Source organism: Sciurus vulgaris, assembly GCF_902686455.1.
Source record: "Sciurus vulgaris genome assembly, chromosome: 11".
Classification (NCBI taxonomy): Eukaryota; Metazoa; Chordata; class Mammalia; order Rodentia; family Sciuridae; genus Sciurus; species Sciurus vulgaris.
The window spans coordinates 102,766,354-102,792,514 of NC_136472.1; the positions used below are offsets into that span (position 1 = coordinate 102,766,354).

The following is a 26,161-nucleotide window of genomic DNA, read 5'->3' on the forward strand; positions in this document are numbered from 1 at the left end:
TAAAATGTGGACAGTCAAAATTTATCTGTTGGGATACTCATAGCAGACTTTTGTGGCATGAGGTTTTGATTTAGGAATTGAGAGAGAAAAAGAAAGATGGAAAGATGGGTGAGGAGAGACAGAGAGAAAGAGAGAGAGAGAGAGACTGAGAATAGAGACTAACAAAAATAAAACATCTCTACAGTTTTCTTCTTACCCTTAATCCATAATATATCAGAGGTTACACTGGTATAAAATACCAAGAAAGAAACTCGAATAGACTTTACTTTGATATACCTTTGCTTTCATTTCTATTAGTCACTCTGCAAGAGCAAAGTAATAAAGTTTGCTATTTTTGGTTTATGTTTTCAGGCAAACATCTTGATTTGATTTATAACTCACATAAAGTAGTTGAATACCTTATCTAATGGTCAAAAATTGTTGGTGATCTTATTTTTAGATCCATATTTTATAGTTATACAATGGTAATATTTTCTGTTGACTCATATTTGAAAGTGACTTGCTAGTACGTATTCTTTGAGAAAATTTTATGTTGTGGCAACTTGTGGTGAAACACTGTTTCTAACTGCATGCTAATGGAATTTGTTGATTTCTGTCATTAGAATCATCATTAATGTGATAGATTAAAGTGATACATTCCCTGTCGAAAATCAAAATACTTGGATATCTGTGTCAACTCAGTGTTTGAGATCTAAATCATCTGGATTTTTCTAAATTGTCAAGAAAGATAGTTCTGGGGGTATAGTTCAGTGTACTGGTCTACCATGTACAAGGCCCTGGAATCAAACCCCAGCACTGCAGTAGATCAATCAATAAGAGAGAGAGAGAGAGAGAGAGAGAGAATGTGTGTGTGTGTGTGTGTGTGTGTGTGTGTGTGTGTGTGTGTATACACATGAAGCTGGAGATACAGTTCAGTAGTAAAGCACTTGCTTAGCATGTACAAGGCCCTGTGTTTAATCCCCAGTATCTAAAAACAAAAAAAAAAAAAAAAAAAAAATGTAAAAGAAGAAAGAAGAAAAAAAAAAAAAAACATAGATTGATGGTGGAGAATTACTTTTACAACTTAATCATTTATTTCCTCCATCTTCCCCAATGCCCATCTCAAGAATGCAGCTAAATAAGGAAAGTGCCTAAATGCTTAGAAAATTAACATGCAACAGTCTCCTAGACCACAATTCACATTATCATTTGTAACAAACTACAGATGAATCTCATCCATTCTCTTTCAGTCACAAAGTTGGGTTGGTACTTTTCAAGCACACTTTTGGAAAAAGAACTTAATTCAGAATAAATGGATAGATTAGTTTTCTTTGAAATGTGTTTATAATGGCAATAAGTTAACACAAGAGAAAAAGGAAAGACTGTAGCTTGCAAACACTGTCAGATCCACAAAGTGTTTATTGATCTTTACATCAGGTGGAAACAATAAATCTCTCTTTCTAGGATACACACTAGAAACTCCCTCATATTTGTCTAAAGCTTCAAATAGAATTACAATAATCAGTAGCTAAGATTTGCTCTTACCCCCAGTCTCTGTTCCATTATGACACAATCTCATTATTCTCACTCCCTACAATAAATGCCTTTGGAGGCAGATTCTTTTGTTAAGGAAGTAAAAGGCATTTTCATTATTTTGGGCAAATTTTTAAAAGACACAATGAGAGTAATTATGGCCTCTCCAGATTTCTATTAAATGGTATTTTAGGCAGAGTCTCTTCCACACTGTATAATCAATACTGGTTAGACAGTTCCCAAGATACCCACATGTAGAGAAATACATAGGCCAGTATTCCCAATATGCTATTAAAATGAAACCAGATTTTTATGTGTAAGTACTATGACAAACAACCTATCAGAATCTCTGTATCCTTTCCTCTTTGAAAAGTAAACAAGCATCTTAAGCTAAAAAAGAAATGTTTGTTAAGGCAATATTCAATAATGAAGACATTGTTTGTACACAAGTTAAACCAATCACAAAGGAAAAAGTGAAATTGGAAGAAAGCTGGCAGACTCAGTGAGACCAGGCTCTGAGAGAATTTGGTCACAGACATTTAAATGAGATGCCTCTTTCTTTTGCTGAGACCTACAGAAGCCTACTGAATATGAAGAAGACTTGGCTCCTTGCTGGTACACCCCAGGTGATCCTCAAGTTTGCTCTTGGGGTAATATGAACGTTGCTTCCCAAAGTTCTTGCTTTCCCTTGAAAGGGAAACTACACAAGGAGAAGTCTGGACAAAAGATAAAATATTTCTGAATTTCATTCCTGAAATGTTTGCAACAGAATCACAAGGAAAAAAAAAAAATAGGGCAAGAGAAGATAGTATTTTTCCCATATAACGTAGACATCTCACAGTTCTGGCACAGAAAAGGTCAACAACAAATATCTGTTTAATTAAATAATGTTGAATTTTTAAAAAATATTGTTAGATCAAGTAGAAAAAATATATTCTTTCCTTCAAATACATAAGCTGACTAGTGGAGCAAATCATGCATATTCCAAGAAAACATAACACCCTTTTTTAGAATTCTGAAGATAACTAGAGCCATTGTTTTAGCCCATAGATCTTATTTTCTGACTCATGAAACAGCAAAGTCAAGATTGCGGAGTGGGCATATAGTAAATATGTAACAAAGAAATAAAAATGATATAACTTTTATATCATTTTTCATATTTGTATATTCTCTTCCATTTTGTTAATATCATTGATTTTATTTTTAAAGTATGTTTTTATTTATTACTTTGGTTCTTTTAACATTTGCATGGTAGTCAAAATGAATACATTCACTTTAAATGTATTCATTTAAAAATATTGATCAACTTCAACATGCCATTAGACATACACTTTGGCAATATGTAAAATAGACAAAAATCTTCAATTAATAAAAATTAAACAGAATTCACCCAGAAAAGGAAAGGGAGAGGGCCCAAAAGCCATACTTGATTGTATATATCCTATTTGACTTTATTTTACTTTCCAGACCACCTTTCAATTATATAAAATTTATTTGATATAATATCAAAATAAAGTCCTATTTTCTTGTCTCCTGATACCTCAAGAGTTCCAATAGTGACCTTTCCACTAGTATCAAAAAAAGCATCAAAAAGAGTTCTAACAGTGAACAAAGTTGTAGTGGACACAAAAAAAGAGTGTGTGTGGTTTCAGCTTTTTTAAGACTAAAAGGGAGAAAACTAATACAAATACAAACTTAAAAGCAGTTCCTTTCACATGGTGTTCAACTTATAACTTCAGAAGGATAAGAGAAAATCTGAATTTTAAAACTGATAAGACCATTCAAAAACTATAATGGAAGAGGATCATACAAATGAAAAACCATACCCTTTACTATTTACCTGTACGCTTTGCTATTTGAGTATAAAATTACTGAAGGATAAAGTAGTGACGTTTCAGACCTGATTTGACATCCCATGGTTAGTACAGCTCCAACCATTAAGATATACATAGAGAACTGTACCTGGCATGGCAAGTTAAATTTGATAGTTGCTAGACATACAAAATTACTGACCAATCACTGAATTATAGTGATACAATAAAGATAAGGCTGAAAATGAAATTTATACTAGTTGTAGATGAAACCAAACTCTGGCACTGTGCCATATTGCATTCCCTTGAGAACAGAGAAAGTTAGGTGTCCTCATCCTTGGGAAAGGAGTTCAAGAATGCCTCTAGAGCAACCCTATCCTTTCTCAAATCCCATCAATTTCGTCTGTCCCCAGCTTCCTCTATTACCTTCAAACATGAGTCTCCACCTCTTCAGTAAACTCTGACTTGGCCTCACAGACCCTTCTCTCCCCCACCCCTTTTTATTGTCACATGTGTTGGAGATGTGTGCCCTGATGTCCTCTGTTTGCCCATCATATACTCCCTCTTTAAATCTCCCTTAACAGCTTTCTATCTCAAATGCACGATCCACTTTTTTCTTCTAAATCCACTAGCAAACTCATTCACAGTGGGATTGAAAGTACTATCCTTAAATTTTCTTCATTGTTTTGCAAACATCAACCACTACCACCCTTGCATCCACCTGTTCCCCCAGCCATTTCACACCCTTCTAACACACATAAAAAAAAAATGCATTCTGCCAGGTTTTATATTATGCTTTGTTTTTGTATATTGCTTCCCAATTCTCTGCTGCTACTATTTTTCTCTTTCTCTTTCACTCAAAGAGCTTGTCAATTTTCAAGATATTAACTATCACCTCCAAAGTTGCTACCTTCAACCATGCGCTCCCATTCCAAGCTCCAATCCCAAATCTTCAATTCTCTGCTTACTGAACTGACTGACAAGGCGGTGTATTAAGGCTAGTGATTTAGTAATACCAAACTCTTAAAGAGCTCACAGTCCAGAGATAACCATTTTCATGTAAATTTAGAAAAACTAAATCCAAGGTTATTGTTATATTTCTTCCACATCCCACCTTCCCACTGCTACATTTTATACTTTAATTAATGCCATAACCATTCACAAACTAAATATCACATGTTGGGTTCCCAGGAAAGCAGACTCTAAAAAGGAGATCAGCATGCATGCAGGAAATTTATTAGGGAGTACTCTTGGCATCAACATCCATAAAAGAGCAGAGAAGAAAGCAGGATTAGACAGAAGGAAAGTTGAACTGTAATACAGTCTCAGTGGAGGCCTCAGTGACCCTACGTGGAGTTCTGACTTCAGAGCTGCCTGAATTGGGGCAAGGGAGCCAAGGCCTCTTACCATAGACTGATTAGTCACAGAAATGAAGCACGACCTTGAGCAAGGCCGCTTCTTCAACCCAGGCCCTACATATAAGGGCTGACAGCTGAGGTTTCACTTGCAGCTGTACTCCAGGTACCTAGGGAGTTAGTCCATCCCTAAAGGTGCACCTGTGCAGTGGAGGGAATATGTGATTTGGAGCTAGACCAGATTTTATCTTTATCTCCATCCATAATTAACTGTGATCATAGGCAGGTCTCTCAACTTCTCTGAATCTAAATTTTCTTATAATTTTGAGAAATCAATCATATATATTATGAAAATACTTCATAAATGCTAGGTTCATAATAGCTGTGTAATGCACACTAATCCTCCTTCTCTCATGCATACGGTACTTTTAAACTAGTTTCTTTCTTTTCCAAGTCCTAGGAATTCCCTCAAAATACCACAACACATCAGTAGAGATGTTCTGAGAACCTGCTTTTATCCAGGACTATTCAAGGTGCTGCAAAGACCACAGGAAGCAACAGACAAGGTTCCCACCACTATGGAACTTAAACTAGAGTGAGGAAAGACAGATAATATATTAGTAAGCAAGTAAATTAAAAGATAATTACTGGTGATGAGTGTTACAATGAAAACGACCAATAAATGACGATATGAGAGAGAAAGTTTGATGGGGAAAGCCATTTCTGATGAGGTGACTCTGAGCTGAAATCATGTGAAGAACTGAGAGAGGGTGTGGGTGAGGAGGATTTCTCACCCGGAAGATGACAAAAGTCCTGGGTCAAGATGACGCTTGTATAACATATTCAAAGAGCACATCACAGAACCTTGAGTGTGGACTGGAGTATCATGAGAAAAGGTCAGAGACACAGGTTTCTGATATCTCGTAGACCAGGGAAAGGCATCACCCCTGCATTGCTGCCATAGTTAATAGAATGAAATGTGTAGCTCACTTAGCACAGAGCCTGGTAAGGACTCAACAAATCAATACTAGTGTTAGTACTTTCATCATAAAATCCACAGATTATTGTGAAGCTTCAATAAAACACCAAGTATGGTGCTGTTCTGAAATGCTTGAAGCATTTTAGAAAACAGTATTATAACCGCATTTACTATTATTTGTGCCCGAGAAAAAAACTATAAATGGAACAATTAAAATAAAACAAAATATATTGTTGCCTATAGAGAAATGCCAGATATAACACAAACTATATTAGGATTTATTCAATCATTTATCCATCTTTCTAACAAACATTTATTGAGTGCCTCTATAATTCAGACCTTCTGCTGGGCATGGGCATACATGGATAAATAAGATATGGTTTTTTGTCTGAAGAAGTTAGAATAAAGCAAAATCATGGCACAATGCAATAAGGCCTATAGTAGAGATGTGAGCCATAACTTAGTATTCTATGAAGGAAAAATGCAGTCAAAGAAAACAGGGTGTGTGTGCATTAAAAAGTTAAAAAAAAAAAAAATCCTCTCCCAGTATTAAGTTGGAAGGTTCATTCATAAAGAAGCATAGGCATAAAGGAACAATGTATTTTAGAACATTTTGACTTTTGTCACTAGACACAGTAGACTTACACATAAAATATACAGTGCAGTAAATGGAAAAGAAGTCAAAATGGATTTCAAGGACTTGTAACTAAAGTAACAGCAGATAGCCTCTTCTTATGAGAGACTGGTTCTGGAAGTTGTCTACAAATGCCAAGTCTTCCAATAATCAATCATCATTATTTAGAGAGTTCCACTAGACCCCTACCTGACATGTTCATGAATGACAGAAAGACAAAGGTTGTAGAGGTTAGCAACCACAACTATTTTTGTGATGTAGTGTTTAAGGGGTAGCCCTATGCATCTAATATCTGAACCTCCTCGCTTTCTTTCTAGAAGAAAAAATCTGACATTCAGATCTATTGCTTTCTTCTTTTTCACCTTTTTAAATTTTTCATTGGCAGGGAAACAAATCGTTCCTCTAAAAATGAACCAGTAGATGGAGCATTTGAGAAGTGTTATATCAGTCTCTGGAAAAGTAGATGGTGATATCAAATTGACACTCAAAACAACCTTTCTTCTTCCCTTTCTTCTAAGATTCGCAATGATTTTGAATATCAGTTCATTTTATTTGAAAAAGGGGACAACGAGATATTTATAGTAATGACATGTGATCTACTGAACATAAACATCCTCGGGGAAAATGGGAAAGAGTGCACAAATAAAGCTACAAATGGTGAATATGCCTTCTACTGCACAACCAAGGAGATTAATTTGACCTGTTAAGCAAAATACATCAAACTCAGAATGCCAAGGATTGTGTGTTTTCTCTCAAACATGGAAGCTAGAGAGGAAAAAAGAAGGTGGATGGGAGACTCTCATGAAAATGGAAGGGAAACCAATACAGGAAAGGTACCGTGATGAGGGAAGAATCAGGGAAAGGAAAATACCAGGGAATAATATGGACCAAATTATATTGTTTTATCATGTGCATATATGTATGTAACAATGAATTCCAGAATTATGTATAATTACAATGCACCAACAAAAAATAAAGGAACTGGGCCTAGTGACGCACACCTGGAATCTCGCGACTAAGGAGGCTGAGACCAGAGAATTACAAGTTCAAGGCTAGCCTGGGTACTTGACAAGACTCTGTCTCAAAATAATCAATCTAAAGAGCTCACTGAGCTTAGATCAATTGCCTCCAAGCTATGAGATTCAGTCACCTTTCAACACAACTTTAGAGTGCCCAGCAATCAACTGGAGTTCTGTTCAAAATGTAGAGTGTAGGCCCCTCTCTGGCACTATCAGACCAAACTCTGCGAAGATGGGGCCTAGGAATCTAACATTCTAACAATGTTCTACAGTATGTCTTATAAGTCTGATAACCACTAACTTAAATGAAGAACTGCTAATAAGCCTCAACTAAAGCCTGTTCAAGAGTGACTTCTCACTATCCTATTTATAAACATGTTTACTCTCTCAATTCACCACAACATTCCCAACAAATCTCCAGCTTCAGAGATATTTCTAGCTCTCTACGTCCTCAATCACTCTAGGTGTGGGATTGTCAATATTAAGAGATACTCTTAGTTTATGACACCTAATTCTAGACCTTCAGATCCTGTCCTGAAGAGATATTTGAGGACCAAAATGATGTCATTTCCATCCCCTTGCAGTGCATTTTTGGCAACAGTAGCCCACTTGCTGACAAACATTTCTCTCATTTGACAGAGAATTGTGTAGAAAATGTAAGCAATCCAGACTGGAAGACAGTCATTACATTTACCTAACTTCTTAAAATATAAATAGGCCACTCAAAGAGTCCTAGAAGGAAAATACTGTTCCATATGCTTATTTTAATATAACTTACTTCCAAAGTTTTGCATTAAATAACAGGTATAAACAAAATTCAAACAGGTTTGCACACTTGAGTATGTCTCACTGGATGCAAAATATAAATAATTTGTTTGACAAAACCAAATACACCACAAAAATATCAGACACAAAAGATACGTAAACACAATTGGACAATCATATAAGAACATCCATTCCTTTATTCTGTGCACTTTATTGAACATCCATTAAGTACCAGGTTCTGTGCTAAACGCCAGATAAATATGTGCACTGAAGATAGAGTCAGAATTTAAAAGGAGGCTTTGCATTTTGAGTTAAATTATTGGCTCATACATCAAACAAGGGACTGCTAAGAAAACCCAGAAAGTTGAGAGCCTCTGGCAAATATTCTCCCTGCTGATGCCACGTGATTTTTCCCCCAGGCTACAGATGTAACTCAGCGGTAAAGTGTTTGCCTCACATGTACAAGATCCTGGGTTCAATCCCCAGCACAGCAAAAAACATTAAAGATTCCTCCCATGATGTGTAAAATGCCAAAAGGGAAAATTGTACCTTCTTGACAACTCATGATAAACATTATACATGTCTAGAGCTGGCACATTTATTTTACTATTATGTTTAATAAAATATGTATTTTTTATTTTACTTTTAGATTTGTATGATAGAGGCAACAAAAACATTGGTGAACAAAAAGAGCAATGAGGATACAAAGTGGAAAGATACATAACATTCAGCTACGACTCCATGCATCTACCAATCCTTCAAGGGAAACAAATTTTACACTAAGGAGAAATGTGTAATCACATCACCTCTACTTACAAACTAATAATCACTGGTGGCATTTCTTGTCACATTTTCTTTTTAGAATGAAGGCCTTGCAACTAAGATGGTAATCAAAGAATAGAGCACTGTACACACACACCAAGCACAGGAGCCTTTAACTGGGTATTTGTTGCATCTCACAGCCTGGCCTTTAAACACACATACAAAAATCAGTTTGAAAACAATAAATGTGGAATGATAGGGAATTCTCAGACAAATGAAATGACTTGTTTCTCACTCACCTAATATTTTTTCTAATTTAAAATTAATTTGCTGTGAAATACCTACATTCTACCCTATAATTGCCCTCATATTGCACACAGCAGTATTTTGGTGGAAACATTTGAATCTGCAATGATTATACATGCTTGAGTATGTGTATCATAGCCAGGGAGCCAAAAAAGGGCTCCAGTTTTATTTATTTATTTATTTTTTTAAAGAATTGGCTGGCTATGCCAACAAACTAAAGTGTTTCTGATCTTCCTCCCACTTCCCCCAGCCCCAGCTTTGGACTTAACATCTGCTAACCTCTTCTATGAACTTTTCCAATACAATTATAAGCAACTGAATTATTGGAGAAAAAGGAAAAATATTTAAATCTTTTGGATTCAAAGTTGGTTGAAATTCATGGATCTTACCCTGAAACTATTATTTACTGGGTTCGGGGAGTTTTTCAAAGACTATTACTCCTCTTTCACAACACGTTTACAAGGAGTTATTATTTCTAGTTCACAAAAGAGGAAGCCTAAAGAAGGTAGGAGGTGGCTTTCCCAGAGTATCACACTGAGTAAGGAACTCTGTGGGGGATTATTATCCTTGTTCTTCCAATTCTACCAATTGTTCTCCCATTTCTCCAGGATAAGGGATATAGAAAGGCAACCGACAGCCATTAACTACGGATTTCAAATTATGCCATCTAATTTCCACAAATGTGAAAACATTTAACTATTGCAATATATTTTATCTAATTTTAAATTGCAATAAATCTGTTCCTCAAAACTTTTTAGCCAAATAGAGTCCCAAATCTAAAGAGCTTTAATTAAAATACAAAAATTATCAAATATCCTACCTCACAAATAAATTATTTGTATTTCTCACTGTCTACATGCTAGACACACTCACACTTTCTAAGCATTTTTCTTAAGGATTTACACATGTTAGAAAGTTAAATTTATTAAGTTAAATATACATTTTTTATGTCCTTTCACTTTTTTGTAGACATTTGTGAATATAATTTTCCTTCCCAAAATAATAAAAATAATTTTTGCTTTTTTACCCTTTAAATCTCAGCTTTCTTTCATTTTTCCCTCCTCACTTTTCTAGATTATTCCCTATGTCTGTAGCTTTTCTCCCCTCATTTTCCATCCTTCCAGTTCTGTTACTTTTCTTCCTGTCATTCTGCTCTCTTTAGCTTCTGAGGTTTGCAAAGCCACCTGCAATGTTGTGAACAACCAACAGTTCTCTGTCAAGAAACCTAGGGAAGCCCTGCCCTTGAGTCAGACTACTGGCATATCTTCACTGACCACAGGCTGACATTAGCAAATCCAACACTGATGTCAAAGTGATAAGGAAACTAAGCAACTCTCATTTATAAAAATAAAATACAAATAAATGAGTTACTAAATTCACACTTGATGTAAAATTCCCAGCTGTTTCTCCATGTGTTCTCAAGTATTAAATTGTTTCAAAATAAATAATGTAATTAGTGATTTTTATGCCTTAAATCCAGTCATTAGGGTTATTTTATTATCATGTCTGTACTCCAGAGATTCACAGTGAATCAAACCACCAAAGTAGATAATAAAGAAAACTCTGCCTAGATATCAGCAAAACAAATGGAGTTCTTATGTTTCCCTCAGCACAGTTTCCTTAAAAGAAAGATTAACTCATAGAAGTTCCATGAGGTCAAAGATCAGTTATGTTTACTCAGTGTTTGTATTGCCAGTGCTCTCCACAACACTTACCACATAGCAGATCTTCAAATATTTTTGACTAATTAGATGAATTATGCTGCTATTTAAGAAAATAATCTACTTCCTTCAAAAGTTTTAAGATTCACTACATATGCCCTATTTTTCTTTCATTTTCCATTATGACAGTTTATCCAAGGCCTGAAAATACAGTATATGTTTTTAAAAAATATCAGATTAGGGAGGAACCCTTAGTATGACACTTTACAATTGAAAAGGAACCTAGAGAATTAAAGCAATGAGCCCAGAGATATACAAATATTTCATTGCTCCAGGTAAAACTAGAATCAGGTCTCTTGAATTCTGGAATTTTTTTTAACTTCACTAACTCAATTTACTTGTATTATTTAAATAATATAGGGGCTGGAGAGATAGCTCAGTCGGTAGAGTGCTTGCCTTGCAAGCACAAGGCCCTGGGTTTGATCCCCAGCACCCAAAATAATAATAATAATAATATAAAGTACTTTAATCTTTATAACCAACATCAATGTTTACTAAATTATAAAAACTGTGAGTTGGATTATTCCATGCATCAAATAACTAGTTTAATTACTTGGCAATGTCCAACTATTTGTTAAATTCATTTTCATTTTTCTACTTTCAAGTCATTCTGAATTAAGAGCAAATTCCAAGTGATTAATACATTTCACCATAAGACCACTGGTAAACAGGAGCTCTGATAGCAACAGTTTCTCTAAAGCATGATGCGACAGAATGCAAGAAAGCCCACAGTGTTAAAAACAACTAGAAATTCCTGTCTGGTAATGGCTGATCTAGAGGAGTTTTACAAGCTGTTCACCCCTAGTAAGAAAGAATAGGGCATATTTCATAACTCCAAGGGCTCTCAGAGAAGTTTTGAATCCTGACAATATAAGAAAATGGATCTACTAGAACTTTTTGAGGCAAAACACTGATTGCCAAACAGTGTATATTTCTTTGAAATATAACCTCTCTTTTATCTTTGTGTCACTAAAGTCTACTGGTGATGTGCTTAGCTAGTAAGAATTTGTCTTATACATTCCTTGTGGGGTTGGAGATGTTTGCACTATTCACCTGCATGTTCTCATCATCCTCCTGACACACCTTTTTCAAAATAGAAAAGAATTGCTACACGGCATGGAAAGTACAGAGAGCTGCTGCACTGTTTGATCAACATGATTATTTCCAAATTTCTTATTCTGGAAATCTTTATCTGAGTATATAATTTTTCATAACAAAGGCATTCATATTTGACTTAGAGCAGTAAGTACAGTTTATCTACTCCTTGTGCAAGCAGTTGAAAATAGTCTTGGGGTAAACTGGCATTACCAGAGGCACTGCCATTACTTTTTAGAAATTTTAAAATTCTGATTCTTAAGCAAAAACAAAACTCCAGGATTCTAAAGACAGTGCCCTGAAAACTAATCATTATCTTTAGTAAGATCATTGTGTTAAATATGGATCAATTGTACTGAAGAATTAGTATACTGTACAAATGTTGCTTTAGGTACTGACACAAACCTACAGATATACACCTACTGAATTCCTCTTATAAAGGATTATGTTCAATGTGCAACATGAAATAGTTTATACTAAGATTATACTGCCTAAGAAACATTTGTAGGGAAAAGTAGCAAACAGTAGTCAGCCAATTCCGAGGTTTCTTTACACATTTATCAATGAAAAAGGTGACAGAAAGGTATATTAAAGAGCAAAATACACAAGAGGCAGATGACTTGAGAGTAGTTTAAAAAAAAGTTTATTCTCCATTAGCGCAAGTACCAAGGGGATACTTGCAAGATTGCCTCATACCTGTACCCATTTCCTAAGGATCACAATCCTTCTCAAGTCCCTCCAACCATCACTTGAAAGATACTCAAAAGGACCTCAAAAGGGAGGTCTCAAAAGGGAGCCTCAAAAGGGAGACTTAGAGCAAACAAGATCAATGTTCAGATTCATTGTGAAAACTTTGAAGAAGTTAAAGTCGTAGGGATGAATGGGGAGGGGGAGTGCTGTCAGAAATTAAAGTCCTTGTTTCCAATGTCTGGGTGGGGCTAAATGGTGGTCGGAGATTTCACACTAAATTTTCTTTGGATTCTGTCTGCAATAGAGTGGGTTCCTTGAAAAGACAGCTCATCCAGAGACTGGATCAAAGGTCTGACATTCCTGCAAACAATAAAGGTCAAGGCTAGTAGCTGAAATGCCTGGGCAGGAGTGCTCTGGATGGATGCCTGGAACAGGGGGAGTCTGGTGTACACCTGGAACTACAGATACAGACATCCTGAGATTAGTACCAATATGGAGAGGTTTACCAATGCATTTTATTCGTTGAACAAACACTTAGGAAGGGCCTAATATGAGGAAAGCATGAAAAACTTAAGGAAGAAAGCACTGAAGAATCCAGGAAAGGGAGAGTGAAGGATAAGACAAGGGTGTAAGAATTACCAGAGAGGTTTAGAAAACCATACACTAAGTTTACCCAGAGAAGAAGATTAATTCAACAAATGCTCAGTGAATGAGAAAAAAACAGCTACCGGTGCAGATGAGATTACAGGTTTATTGTCAGACGACAGCTCGGAAAAGTATGAAACAGTTCTTAAGATTTGAGAAAAGGGACGCAATGGAGAATGCAGAGAGCCTGTGGAATTCAAAGCTGTCAGAGAAGGTCACGATAAGACCAGTAGAGTGTGGGAAATAAGGAAAGGAAGGGCTTTCCGGCATGGGTTGGGGCTCCTTTGGGATGCTGAAGAACAGAAATGAAAGGCATGGAAATGGAACTGCAAAGCAGAGTGCCTGGGAAAGTTTGGGGAAAGAAAACAGGTGGGTGTGAAGGAGCACGGGGGCCATCAGGGGAGATAGTGATGAAATAGGGTCCAGGGCTACAAGCTGGCGGACTCGCTCACACCAGCAGACCACCAAAAGTGGAATCTGACTCCCTTCTCGTGTCCTAACCCCCATTCTTCCCAAGCCCAGGGGTTCAGGTTTGGCCTGAAACTGCCGGGAACCCTAAGACCCGCAGGGTGAGGCCGGGCCGCCCCCCAGCGGTCGGGCGCTGCGCTCAAGACCCTGGTCGCCGGGCTCCAACTTTCCCGATCCCAGTCCTCTCTCTCCCGAAGCGCTGGCCCCCCTTGCGTCCCCCGCTCACCGAGGGCGCCGTCAGGCGGCTGATGCTCTCGCCCAGCGAGTCCAGGTTGACCCGCCTGCGGCGCTGCGCCCTCCTGGCCCCGGCCGTGGCGGCGGCAGCGGCGGCAGCGGCGGCGGCAGCAGAGGCAGCCGGGGCTGGGGCGGCAGTGGCCGCGGCCGCGCTGGACTCGGGCGGCCCGGGCGGACTCCGGCTGCCGTTCCAGCAGAGCCTAGACAGGGGGCACTCCCCTTCCTCCTCCGGGCTGGTCTCCAGGTAGTCGGAGCCCAGGGAGCTGAAGGACTCGGACGAAATCTTCCTTCGAGACATGCTGCTGGCGGTGCTGCTGCGGCCGAGGCGGCGGCGGTGGTGGCAGGGACGCGGGCGGCGGCGGCGGTGGCGGGACCGGCGAGCGGCGGCGTTAGGCGCGTCGGGGCCGCGGGGCGCTGCGGTCGCGCTCTGCCGGGCGGGAGTTCCCCGGGCAGCGGAGCCCCGCGAGCCAGCTGCTCATGGCGGGAACTTGGGGCTCCGCAGCACCTTGCGGCCCGGGCTTGCCGGCAGCGCCGGTCTGGGCTGGGGGCCGCCGCCGCCTCTGCTGCTGCTGCTCGCGCGGCGCCGCCTCAGCGCCCGCCTCAGCGCATCGCCGTGCGCCGCGCTCCCGCTCGCGGGGAGGCACCGAATGTGTGACCGCGGACGGCGGGCGGGGAGGGCTGCGGCCCGTGCGGACCGGGAGGCAGAGGCTTCTGCCGCCTGCGCGCCTATCTCGCCCCCTTCCCCTCTCTCCTCCCGCCCCTCTCCTCCCGCCTCTCTCCACTTGCTGCCCGCCTCCCTCCTCTCCCTTTATCCACCCCCCCCCCCATGCTCTCCCTCCGCCGGTATCACGTGTCGCCATCATACTCATTGGGAGTCTCTGCCTCGCTTGTCGCCACGTTTCAGGAGCAACGAGGACACTTCGTTGCTGTCCTCTGCGCGCCCTCCTCGCTGCCACTGTCCCCTGCTGAGAGGAGGAGCGCACCATGCCTGGGATCGGACCAAGGGTCCCCTACCTATCCCTGGGCCTCGGGAAAGGCAGTAGGGTAGCGGACGGGCCCGCGGGTGCTGAAGGGGAGAGGGGCGCAGCGTTGGAGGCGAGGCGGGAGATTTTCCTCTGCAGCCACCTCAGGGAAGTCTGGCGTTGTAAAGCGAGGGTTTAGGGTTCACGTTTGTCTTTTCCCCTCCTTCCTCTGAGTTTATTTAGGAAGTTCCGAGGCGCAAGGGAAAGGCTGAAAGATCCAGCCTAACCATTCCAGAGTAGACATTTACAGAGGAAGGGAAGGAAAGGGGTAACATGTTGGCGCCCACCCTGCTGGAGCAGCTCCTGGGGGGCAAGCCTTCTCCTCCTCCTCGGGCTAGGCCGCCTGAGCACGGAGCGAGGCCAGAACCGAGAATCAGTGAGTGAGTAGAGCGTCTACTCAGGCGACAGCCCTGTTGCTTTGCCTCAGCGCGGAGGGGCGCGCTGGGCTCTTGGTTCCAGCTGGCTCCGCACTAGTGCTGGACAGCTCCGCTTGCCACCTGCAGCCTCATTAGCCGGTGAGGCTAAGCGAGTGAGAACATTTCCTTCACAGACTACCTGGCACCTGATCCAAAGAACACCGGGGAGGGATCCCATGTCCCTCATCTCTGGACTCTTTGCGCCAAATATGCGATCTGTTTGCACTTGGCTGCAAATGCTTCTCAGAATGCTTAGGAGTGTGGGAAGAAAAGCTTTTCAAACCCCAAGAACGGACTTGTCACAGCGTGAACACGTCTTTTGCTGTGAGTTTTCAGCGGAGTGATTTCATTCTAAAGCTCGCTTCATTGCAAGCTGTCCTTCCAAAGCCTGACCCCACTGCCTTTGTGTTATCTCCAGAAAAGGTTCAAACCTGTTCTGACCTTAGGGTAAGGGATGGGAAGAAGGGGGAAACAGCCATGTCCCAAAAGAGGAGTCCCAGGCTATGTTTTCCCATGGCAGCAAAGCAGAGGAGCACCCTCCCCACCTTCCCTACCCTCGGTGGAGGGGATAGTTCCAGGTCCCTGGCTTTAGCTCCCTATGAACATCAAAGCCAAGGCCTTTTTGTTTTCCAAAGAACTGGTCCAGGTGAAGGCAGATGGGCTTGTATGTGCTTTGTATTTAAAAACAAAACTATAGCAACATCCTCACCTCAGTTTGCTTTTAACTCCAAATCTCCCTGATTGTTTATGAGAACCCAAATAGAAATGGTATTTGAGGTTTCCTTTTGTACTTTGGTAAATTCAATGGAACTGATTCAGAGACATGCCTTATTCCCATATCCTAAATGGGTGTCTGCACTATCATTCAAATGTCCGGGGAGTAGGGTGTCAGTCTACAGGAAACGTTTCTCATTGCATACTTTCTCAGCAGAGAAAATGCAAGCCTCTCTTTGAAAATGATGATGATGACGATGATGATTTTGTAGTTTATCTATGGTTTATTTCCCCACTACTTCAAATAATACTATATGCATTTTTTTCTACAAGCAACGAGACACAAACTGCACTTCTTAGCCTCAAAAATAACCACCAGTGGTGAAAGAAATGAAAGAAAGAAAGAAAGAAAGAAAGAAAGAAAGAAAGAAAGAAAGAAAGAAAGAAAGAAAGAAAGAGAGAAAGTTTCATTGACCTTTTCTGAATTACAATGGATGATACCTTTGAAAATTACATTCTTCCAACTTTGGGGAAACTAATATCTTTTGTGTTGTATCAATCACAGCACAATGAACTGGAGTGCTTAGTACTCCTCCTTAGCAATGATGATACAATTGTCAAGTTGTTTACATACAGAATTTTAGAGTTATTATTTAGGATCCTGAAAAGCATATGTTTCACCTTCTTTCCATACTGCTACTTGTCCCCCCCACCACCGCCACACAGAGAAAAGAAAGGTTTTATCATGGTAATTTGTGCATAACTGTCCTACTGAACTTAGAACCATTCCAACAATTGTCTCAGACTCAAAATTTCTGAGTGCAAGGCAATAAGTATCATTTGCTTCTAAAATCTGCAAGAGGCCCAAGAGTCTTCCTGTTCACACTGGAAGTTTATTGCCAGAAAGAACTCTGAACCTATGCTCCTTTTTCTCTTTGTGTGAACCATTTGAATCAAAGACGCTCAACAGAATCTAGCCAGATAAAGTGGTCTTACAATTTTGTGTATGAATTACCCTGCTTTGATCATGATTTTCCCACCGATTTTTAAACTATAAACAAATAGAGACCTAAATATAGGCAGTACATCATCTGCTTTGCTTTCAAGGGTTTCCTTTGTATTTCTGTTCAGGAGGAGGGTTCAAAAGCTCTTAATAGCGAGAGTGCTGTGTTCTATATTTAAATTAACATTTTTAAGAGGAAATATAACCTAGTCCCCATTTTTTTAAAAATGCCTTAGACCTAGTAAACACAGCTGAAGTAATTTAAGCAAAGAGTAGTCCACCGAGAGTGAATAGTCTGTGCTCTGATTTTAGGAAAAGAAATTTGCAGAGCTCATGCCCACAAATTTGACCAACAAATGCAATAAAGTCCTTTAAGTTCCAGGATCTAATTGGAAAATAAAAAGCGCATAAATATACTCAGTTTATCTGTGAAGTTGGTGTGAACATCTGAGGATTCACTCAGATTGATCAAGCACTGAGAAAGACTCCTTAAGAAAGCAGATGTCGCATCGTAGTCAAGATGGTAACTGTGTCTTGCCTTCATACAAAGCCTTGCTATTTATAAACTCCTTTCACTTACATTGCCTCATTTAATTTGATTTTCATTCTTCCCAGAGAAGTAGTTAAAGAAAAATCACCTCTGTCAAATTCAAATAAAAACTACAATCCATTCTCATTCCCTAAATTCTTCGCATTCAAAGCTCCAGACTCTCCTAATTTCTTTTCATCCATCTAAGTCTCCAGCAAGAAAACCTGCAACATCTGCATAAGCATTCCTTGGAGCACAGTTCTTTCCCATTATCAAAAGACTAAGGAAATCTCTCCCTATAGTCAGTCTTTACATAAATCTGGCAACTGGCAGGAATTGTTCATATAACAGTAAAGCAAGTTCTCCAAAGGAACATAGTAGCTGGTGAGTTCTTAACTAGGGCAAGTTTTTCTGTATCCCTAACCTAGAAACACACACACACACACACACACACACACTCCTCACCTGTCAGTATAACTCTGTGTTCATGTTACATGAGTGAAAATGAGGTCTACCTTTTCACTTTCTCACATTCCTCTCATTTAAGAGTGCAAATATACTTTCTCAGTGAATGACAGTGAGAAAATAAGTGATAAACATTAAGGATAATATCAAAGTGAGAAGAAACATCACATTATTCATATATAAAGTGTCACATGGAAGACATTCTATTCTATTATCCTGTGAATATATTTCATCATAAAACTGTTGTGAAGAGGCAGGGTGCTTACTGTAGAAGAAGAGAAGGAGAAGGACAGAAAGAGGAGCAAGGAGGAGAAAGAGGAGGTTTTGGTGTGGGGGAAAGGGAGAGAAAAATAAAGTAAGCACTAAAGCCAACACTATACTTAGTTGAATTTGTGCTAGAAAAATACTTCAGGGTAGGATAGTGGCCTTGTTTTGATATCATCAGATTCAAGACAGCAAGAAAATTGGCAAGTAAACAGTGTATTTTGGTGCTTCTAGCAGACACCTCTTTCTTTCTTAAGTGACTTTGCACTGAACCAGCTAGTGCTGAAGTCCATTTTACTCTTGAGAAGACCCTACAATGCCTGAAATATTAATACCAGCACCACAACCTCTCATGATTCTCAGCCTTTTTTTCTGCAGACTCAATGATCCTCACATCATTAGTTCGTTATACACTTTGAGATTGTTTTTGAGTACTAAGCACAGACTATATTGGAAGATCATTTATGTCTTTCTACATCTTTTTTCCAACTATAGTATTGACTTTATACATCTAATAACCACAATGCTTTGTAAATCAGTGATTAGATTATGGTCCACTGTGGCCTTTAATTATTTCCCTAATTACTTATTTCTACCACATATCCATTTCCACACCATTTTACCTTCCAAATCTACTAAGTAAAGGCAAATTTGTAACAGTGATTGCTCCTTGGGGAGTCATCCTTGCAGAGTTACTTTTGCTTCCCTACCTTTGCCCTGCTGCAAGGTAAGGTAGGCCCTTTGGAAAGATTATGTTCCCTCCCTTTTTCCCATTCTGAGCTCTAGAGAAGCTACACCTAAAAGATTAAGATGTTAACTGCTAAATAATCTTTCTTTAAATGTATAGAACTTTCATTGACCTTTGTAACACTCTGCTTAGTCTTTAGTTCTCTACATTGACTAACACAAAGCATATAAATTACTGTGAGGTTTAATTTGCTGAAAGGTAATGTGTCTGTCTTAAGAAAATACAGGAATTAGCTCAGGAGGTCAAGGTCAATTTTGATGTCCTGGTTAGAGGCGGCTGAGCAGGGGAGGGGACACCAATGTGGACCAGAAAAACTTCACTCGGCAAGTGGCGTTCCTGCTTTTTTTCTCACTACATTACCTTCCCCTCCCTATAAAAGTCTTTTTGCAACCCTGAGTTCCCCAAGATGGAGCTTTGAGAAGATAACCCACTCCATCTTCCAAGGGGTGGACACTTGAATAAACCTGATTGCTTCTATCAACTTTCATCTCCCAAATATTAACTTTTGAGCAGCAAGCAGCACACAGACCTTAGCCCAGTAACAAATTAGCATTTGTTGAGAACCAACTATGTACTAGTCTCTATTTATTGCTTCACTTAAACTTTATGCTATCACAATGAGACATGTTTTCCCAATTATGTAGATATGGAAATCCTGGCACAAAGACTTTACATTCTTCCTCAATGTCATGGAGTTCATAAATATTAGAATCCAATCCCAACTCCTAACCCCAGGTTTTCATATTTTTTTCCACTGAAATAATGGCCTACCTCTTATAATCATCTTCTAATGTCCTAAAAACCCAGAGAAAAATCTGCTGAATTAAAATCACAATGTGTTTTCTTTTTTTGCATGAAAAAGAAATATTACATTAAACTATGTGCATTATTTCCTAGAACATAACATCATGGAAAAGCACTGACAGTATAGAAGCTCTGCATTCTAGAATTGTTCTACTGATAACTACCTGTATGACCACAGCAAGTTGCTTAACCTCTCTGGGATTCAGACCTATCATCTCTAAATTAAAAGGATTAGATAAAATCCCTATCATTAATCCTCATATTCTATAACTTTTCTACTTATTGAGCTCTTCATTTTCTTTTCAGAAATATCTTGTGCCTAGAAAAATTTGTCACCATCATAAAGTTAGCTTCTCTTTCTGTCTCTATTACATTCTTTCTGAGAATTCAATTTTTCTGCAAATCCCTTCTTTAACTACCTAAGGCCTTCTCCTTATACAAAACTGCCATGAACAAGACCCACAGAATTAAGTAGATTAAAAAAAAAATTCAACTCAATCATATTTGGTTAGATGCTCACCATCTCCCTGTCTTTTCATAACCTAATTCTTTTGTCTGCTTTATTATATTATAGAAAGGAATCATATCATTCTGTCTGCAGTTTATTAGGCTTGACAGCTAACAATAACAAGTATGAGTTATTTGTAAAAGTGTCTTGATATAACATTGTTAATGATAATAGAAATTTACTTAAATATGTTCAATCTGTAGTATACATTAAATCTGTTAATCATTATTTTAAAATAAGGATACCTTTTTAAAATCCAATTTTAATACTAGAATACTAGAATTCTAATACTAGAATTCTTTAGAAGTATTAATATTAAAAATGAAATGTGCTTTTGTCAATATATACAAAATAAGGAAACATTAGCAAACCTTATAAATAATGATTCATTGGTAATGTACTATAATCCTTAAGATAATTAATGGAAGCAATTTTATGTTTAAAAAAAATTAAGAAACAAATGACAATTTCTGTTATAGTAATTTCTGGAAAATATTTTGAGGTAGATATTAAAATGAGTGACCTCAGCAATAAGTAGATTAATTGAACCTAAAAAGCCACATTAGTGTTAAAATAATTCTAAACTGTTTCTCCACCAAAAATAGTAAAACTTTAAACATTTGTTTAGTTGTTTCTGGCAACTTTATAGTGAGTAAAAGGAGCATTATTTCTTCCTTTTTGTATACAAAAGTGGACAGGTGTCTGAACCATCACAGTGAACTAAAATCAAATGTTCCGTTTCTCTAATTCACTTGGGGTCATATTAGGAACACAGTGGTACAGAAATCTTTCCTTCCAGTTAAGTAGCATTTGTAGACAACCTTTGAAGCAAACCCATTTCAGTCCTTCCATCGAGACCCTAAAAGTGACTATGTCTCCTTTGAGGATATGCAAACCTAATCCTAACCCACCTCAGCTCCATCACAATAAAATCTTTGTGCTTTTATCTCAGAAATTCCCACATTTTCTTGTTTTTTTGGTTTTTTGTCTTGTTTTGTTTTGTTTTGTTTTTTAGCTTTTCTCAGTAGTTTCTAATAGCACTGTAGGTCCAAACTACCCAGCAAATATTTATAGCTTCACAATTTAATAGTATTTGAAAGTAAGATACATGTAAAGTGAAAGAAAACATATTTTTATTTCATTCTCAGCAGCAATCACTTAATTATTTTAGCTAATTAAGTTGAGCACTGCACAGCTTCTCAAATCTTGGGGTCAGATCTCACTCTCATTTCCTGTTCCACACTGATATCCCCACTGTTCTTCCTTCTTACCATAGCAGCCTCAAAAAACAGCTTTACAAATGTGTTAAGTGATTGAAATAATATAGCACAATCCAATATTAAAACTGCAAACACCTGGAGCTAATAGTATTCTGTCAACCACTCTTCTAGTATCACTGTGTTTCCCTCAAATTTTTAAAATATCCCTAATCATCCTGTGCATTCACTGCAGCATCCCAGGAGTCCTTGACACTTGGTTTGGGAACTCTGTTTTCTCAGATCTTTGAAAATTCTCAGTAAAGCTTGTCTTTTATCTTGAACAGAGACTTAGTAAATAGACAAGATCTTTAAAATATAAAATAAAGGTTATGTATTTGAACGTAATTTCCTGCTCTAATAAATTTGTGCACAGAATACTGCCTATGCATTTATGATTTATATGTAGTACATTATTCTGAAATTAATGTTTTTTGGGGTTTTGGGGGGTGTTTTGTTCAGAGGTATTCAGGATTAAACCCAGGGATGCTATAACACTGAGCTACATTCCCAAACCTTGTTTATTTTTTATTTTGAGACAGGGTCTTGCTAAGTTGCTGAAGCTGGACTCAAACTTGCAATTCTCTTACCTCAGTCTTCTAAACAACTGGGATTACTGGCATGCACTATTGCTTCTGGCCAATTAAGTTTTATAAAGTCTCAAATTATTACTTATTTCTCAAACTTTGAATACATAATAGAAACAAGATAATTTGGAAAGACACAGAAAATATTGCTTTAGATATTTCTTAAATATTTCATGATTTTTACCAAGGATAGTATATATGATAATTTAACAGAATAACATTAGCTCATGAAATATTTTTTAAAGATTTCTAATTTTTTTCTTTTAAAACTGACCCTGAAATCCTAGTAACTATTCTTTGTTTGAAAAGAAGAGAGAAAGACAAGAGTAGAGCTCGTTATTCCCTATAACATCTACTGTCAAGTAGATGAAAGAGGCACTTCCTTTTTTTTTTTTTTTTTGTTTGTTTTTGTTTGTTTTTTGAAAGAGAAACAAAGATATTTAAGGACTAAGGGACCTGCTCATGGTCCACTGTTGTGTAGTTAATCACAGGTGCACTCTTACTTAACACTACAAAAATCTCATTGCAAAGTTTTATTGTAGGACACCTTTTGAACAAATTAACTCTTGGGGTGAAAAAGTTAGTCTAGCTCATTCTTTGCAAAAAATATCATTTGACTTATTTTCTCAGGTACAGAAGTGCCTCCTTATCCACAGTTTTGCTTCCTGCAGTTTCAGTAACTCATGGTCAATCATGGACTGAAAATATTATGTGGAAAATCTTATAAATAACCCATAAGTTTTAACTTGTACATTGTTCTGAGTAGCATGATAAAATCTACAACGCCCTGCTCCATCCCTTCCCAAACTTGAATCACTGCTTTGTCCAGCATATCTATGCTGTATAGCTATACATGATTCCTATTATTAGTCACTTAGTAGCCCTATCAGATCAACCATACTGGTATCTTAGTGCTTATGTTCAAATTACTTTATTTTACTCAATAATGGTGCCCAAACACAAATTTTCATTATAATTACAGTATGTTGTTGCAATTGTTCTATTTTTGTTAGTAATTATTATTAATCTCTATGCCTAACATATTAAATTTATCATAGATATATACATAAAGAAAAAATACAGTATAAATAGGGTTAAGTACTCTCTGAGGTTTCAGACATCCACTGAAGGATCTTAGAATGTATTCCCAAAGGATAAGGAAGGAGTATTGTGGTAATAATAGGTTTATGTTAATCCAGTTACACAGATCCATCACAACTAAGTTAACTCATCCATATCCATTCTGCTCAAATCACACTTGAGTAACTAAATTTTTAGTATGAAACCAAGCACAGTGAACATTATAAAGACAAGATATAGTCTCCACCTTTGGAGAACTTGGACTACAAAAAGCATAAAAATAATTTAAATAATATCCCAAGTTAAATGACACAAAAAATAATACCAGATTAGATTTCATGTGGAAAGCAACTATTATAATATTTTAAGAGAAAAAGAAAGATAAACGCTAGATATTCCCTTTTGAATGAAATGGAACTTGAATTAGTCTTTGAAGAATGGATAAAATTTGAATTGATGGAAATGAATGAATTGGGCAAGGAGAAGGGAGAGCTTAAGTTATGTCTGAAAATACTACGTATCACATTCGAACTGCATCAAGAAACAGATTGAAGAATAATGTGAAATAGAATAAGATGAGATTGGGAGAGGCATGCTGTAGGTTTTCTCTGGCAAGTATCAAAAGAAATCATTTTAACTTTTTGACCTGGGAAGTGGCAAGAGAAATGTTTTGTTCTGGTCAAGAAAGGCTACTCAATTATCTATACAGCTCATTATCTCAAGAACATAAACCAAGGCAAATTGCCTTACGTGTCGAGGAAACCAGTCGCATACCATTAAAACTGAGATATTTGACTTCTTTATGATCTCTCCCTCCTTCTCACACATACACACACACAAACACACACACGCAACCATTTTCTATGCCACTCAAATTTGTGTCACACTTGCTACAAATTATCTGTTGATTATGTTGTCCAAGAATATAAACTCAGTCTATAAAGCATATCATCTCCCTTTACCATTTGTCTAAATTGGCCAGTTTTCAAAGCATATACTCTTTAATAAAGCAATAGGAACACAAATTGACCTTTACAAGCTATATTTTAAAACAGAACTTCCAAAAGATCTAATAAGTTCAGTTAGGGCCATTGATGTCTCACACTTAACAAACAGGACTTGGAAATCTTTCACTCGGTATCCTAACACAGTAATTTTATGGATTCAGGGAAGAAGATTCTAAACCAGATTGGTCAATAAAAATAGCCCACCATGACTCATACCAAAGATAGTTTGCCCTTATGTTCAATCTAATACATTGCCCTTTTCTATCAGAGAACAATCTTGAGTGTTCTACATTTGTTTTTGACAAATGTGAAACAGAATGTTCATCCATACAAAGTGAAAAGTTTGGCCCTCAGGAATGTCTTGTCAGTTGGTGGGCCAGGAGAAGTACACATGGTAGAAGCACTTGCAGCTGGGTTCGGAAAGAATTAGAGGCAAAGAGGAGAAAGGAGAGAGAGATGAATATTGAGATTTGTCTAGGTAACTGAAGGATACCTGGGGTGGGGGAGCAAATGAAACAGGTTAGCTATAAATACAATCCTAGAACGGAAATGGGCCAACAGCAGTGAAGATGCAGTATTTGAAATCACTAGTCTGGAATGATGCTTAAGTAATGACTAGGTGAGCTTGCCAGAGGAGCACCATACGAAGCATATCACCTCCCTATCTCACTTTATCATTTGTCTAAATTGACCAATTTAAATTGGTAGCTTAGACAAGAACATTAATTAACAAATTAATGAACACTTTAACAAATGGAATTTTTATTCAGAGACTGCTCAGCTGGGAGTGTTGACTGTTTGTGTATGAGAAAATAAATGACCTTGGAATCAGCTCATCCCCTAATGTCCACTACATACTGTCCCTTTTTTATAAGGCAGTAGCCACCATTTGCAGTTTTGCTTTAAAATTCCTCAAAAAGTGATTACAATGATTTGATTGGAATATAAATCCAAGTGCCCCATCCAAATATCACAATTAATTACTTCCATTTTTTTTAAAGATAACTAAAGTATTTGGAAACCAAAGTATCAGTAAAGTCATCAAATGGAAATGCTTGACTTATTCTTTTGCAATAATCATAATAATCCCTCTTATTGCTCCTTTATTTTTCTTAGTTTACATGGTTCTTGTATTTTCAGGAGCTTATGTAATGAACCATAATAAAATTAATTGTCTCCAGGCTGATGAGGTCATAGATTGTCAGTGTCCTTGAATCCCAATTATTTTAGCAAAATTTCTTCCTCAATTGTTCCCTGCTCTATTTGGTATCCTATTTCAAAAATGAACACTTTTACTTTTTTGCTGTTTGCTTTGTTTTGGCAGTTTTCCATTAACAAAAGAAAAAACATGCATTATTCTTATTATATAGTTACATAATATAATTTTTATACAACCCAGCAAAATTTAAAAGGAAGTCACTGTAAAGCTGTAATAGCACCAGTCTATAAAGCAACTTGTAATGCTCTTCATACACCTGAGAATTAAGTAAACATGAGTGCTGGTAAAGTTGGATTGTCACTCAAATTCTTTAGAGTATAGCATCAATAACAGGAGAAACTGATATTAGATTGTAACAAGATCCAATATTCTAAAACAAAGATGCATGCTCTATTCACAAAGAAAAACAATCTTTTTCCAAGTTATTTATTCTCAGTTTAACATTTTAACTTTTTGGCCTGGGAGATGACATAAAGAGACAAAAATAAACTTATTACTGTTGGGTACATTGAAATAAGTTATTGGTGCTTTTATGTTTGAATG

At 37.8% G+C, this 26,161-nt stretch overlaps 1 protein-coding gene across 1 annotated transcript in view; it reads right to left on the bottom strand.

The window, feature by feature from the left end:
• GUCY1A2 (guanylate cyclase 1 soluble subunit alpha 2) overlaps positions 1-14,420 on the bottom strand; it is a 302,312-nt gene extending 287,892 nt beyond the window's left edge. Inside the window, exon 1 of the mRNA XM_079101610.1 lies at positions 13,989-14,420. Within this exon, the coding sequence (XP_078957736.1) occupies positions 13,989-14,294 (306 nt within the window). The 5' untranslated portion in view covers positions 14,295-14,420. The remainder of the gene's footprint in view (positions 1-13,988) is intronic.
• Positions 14,421-26,161: the final 11,741 nt, after the last annotated feature.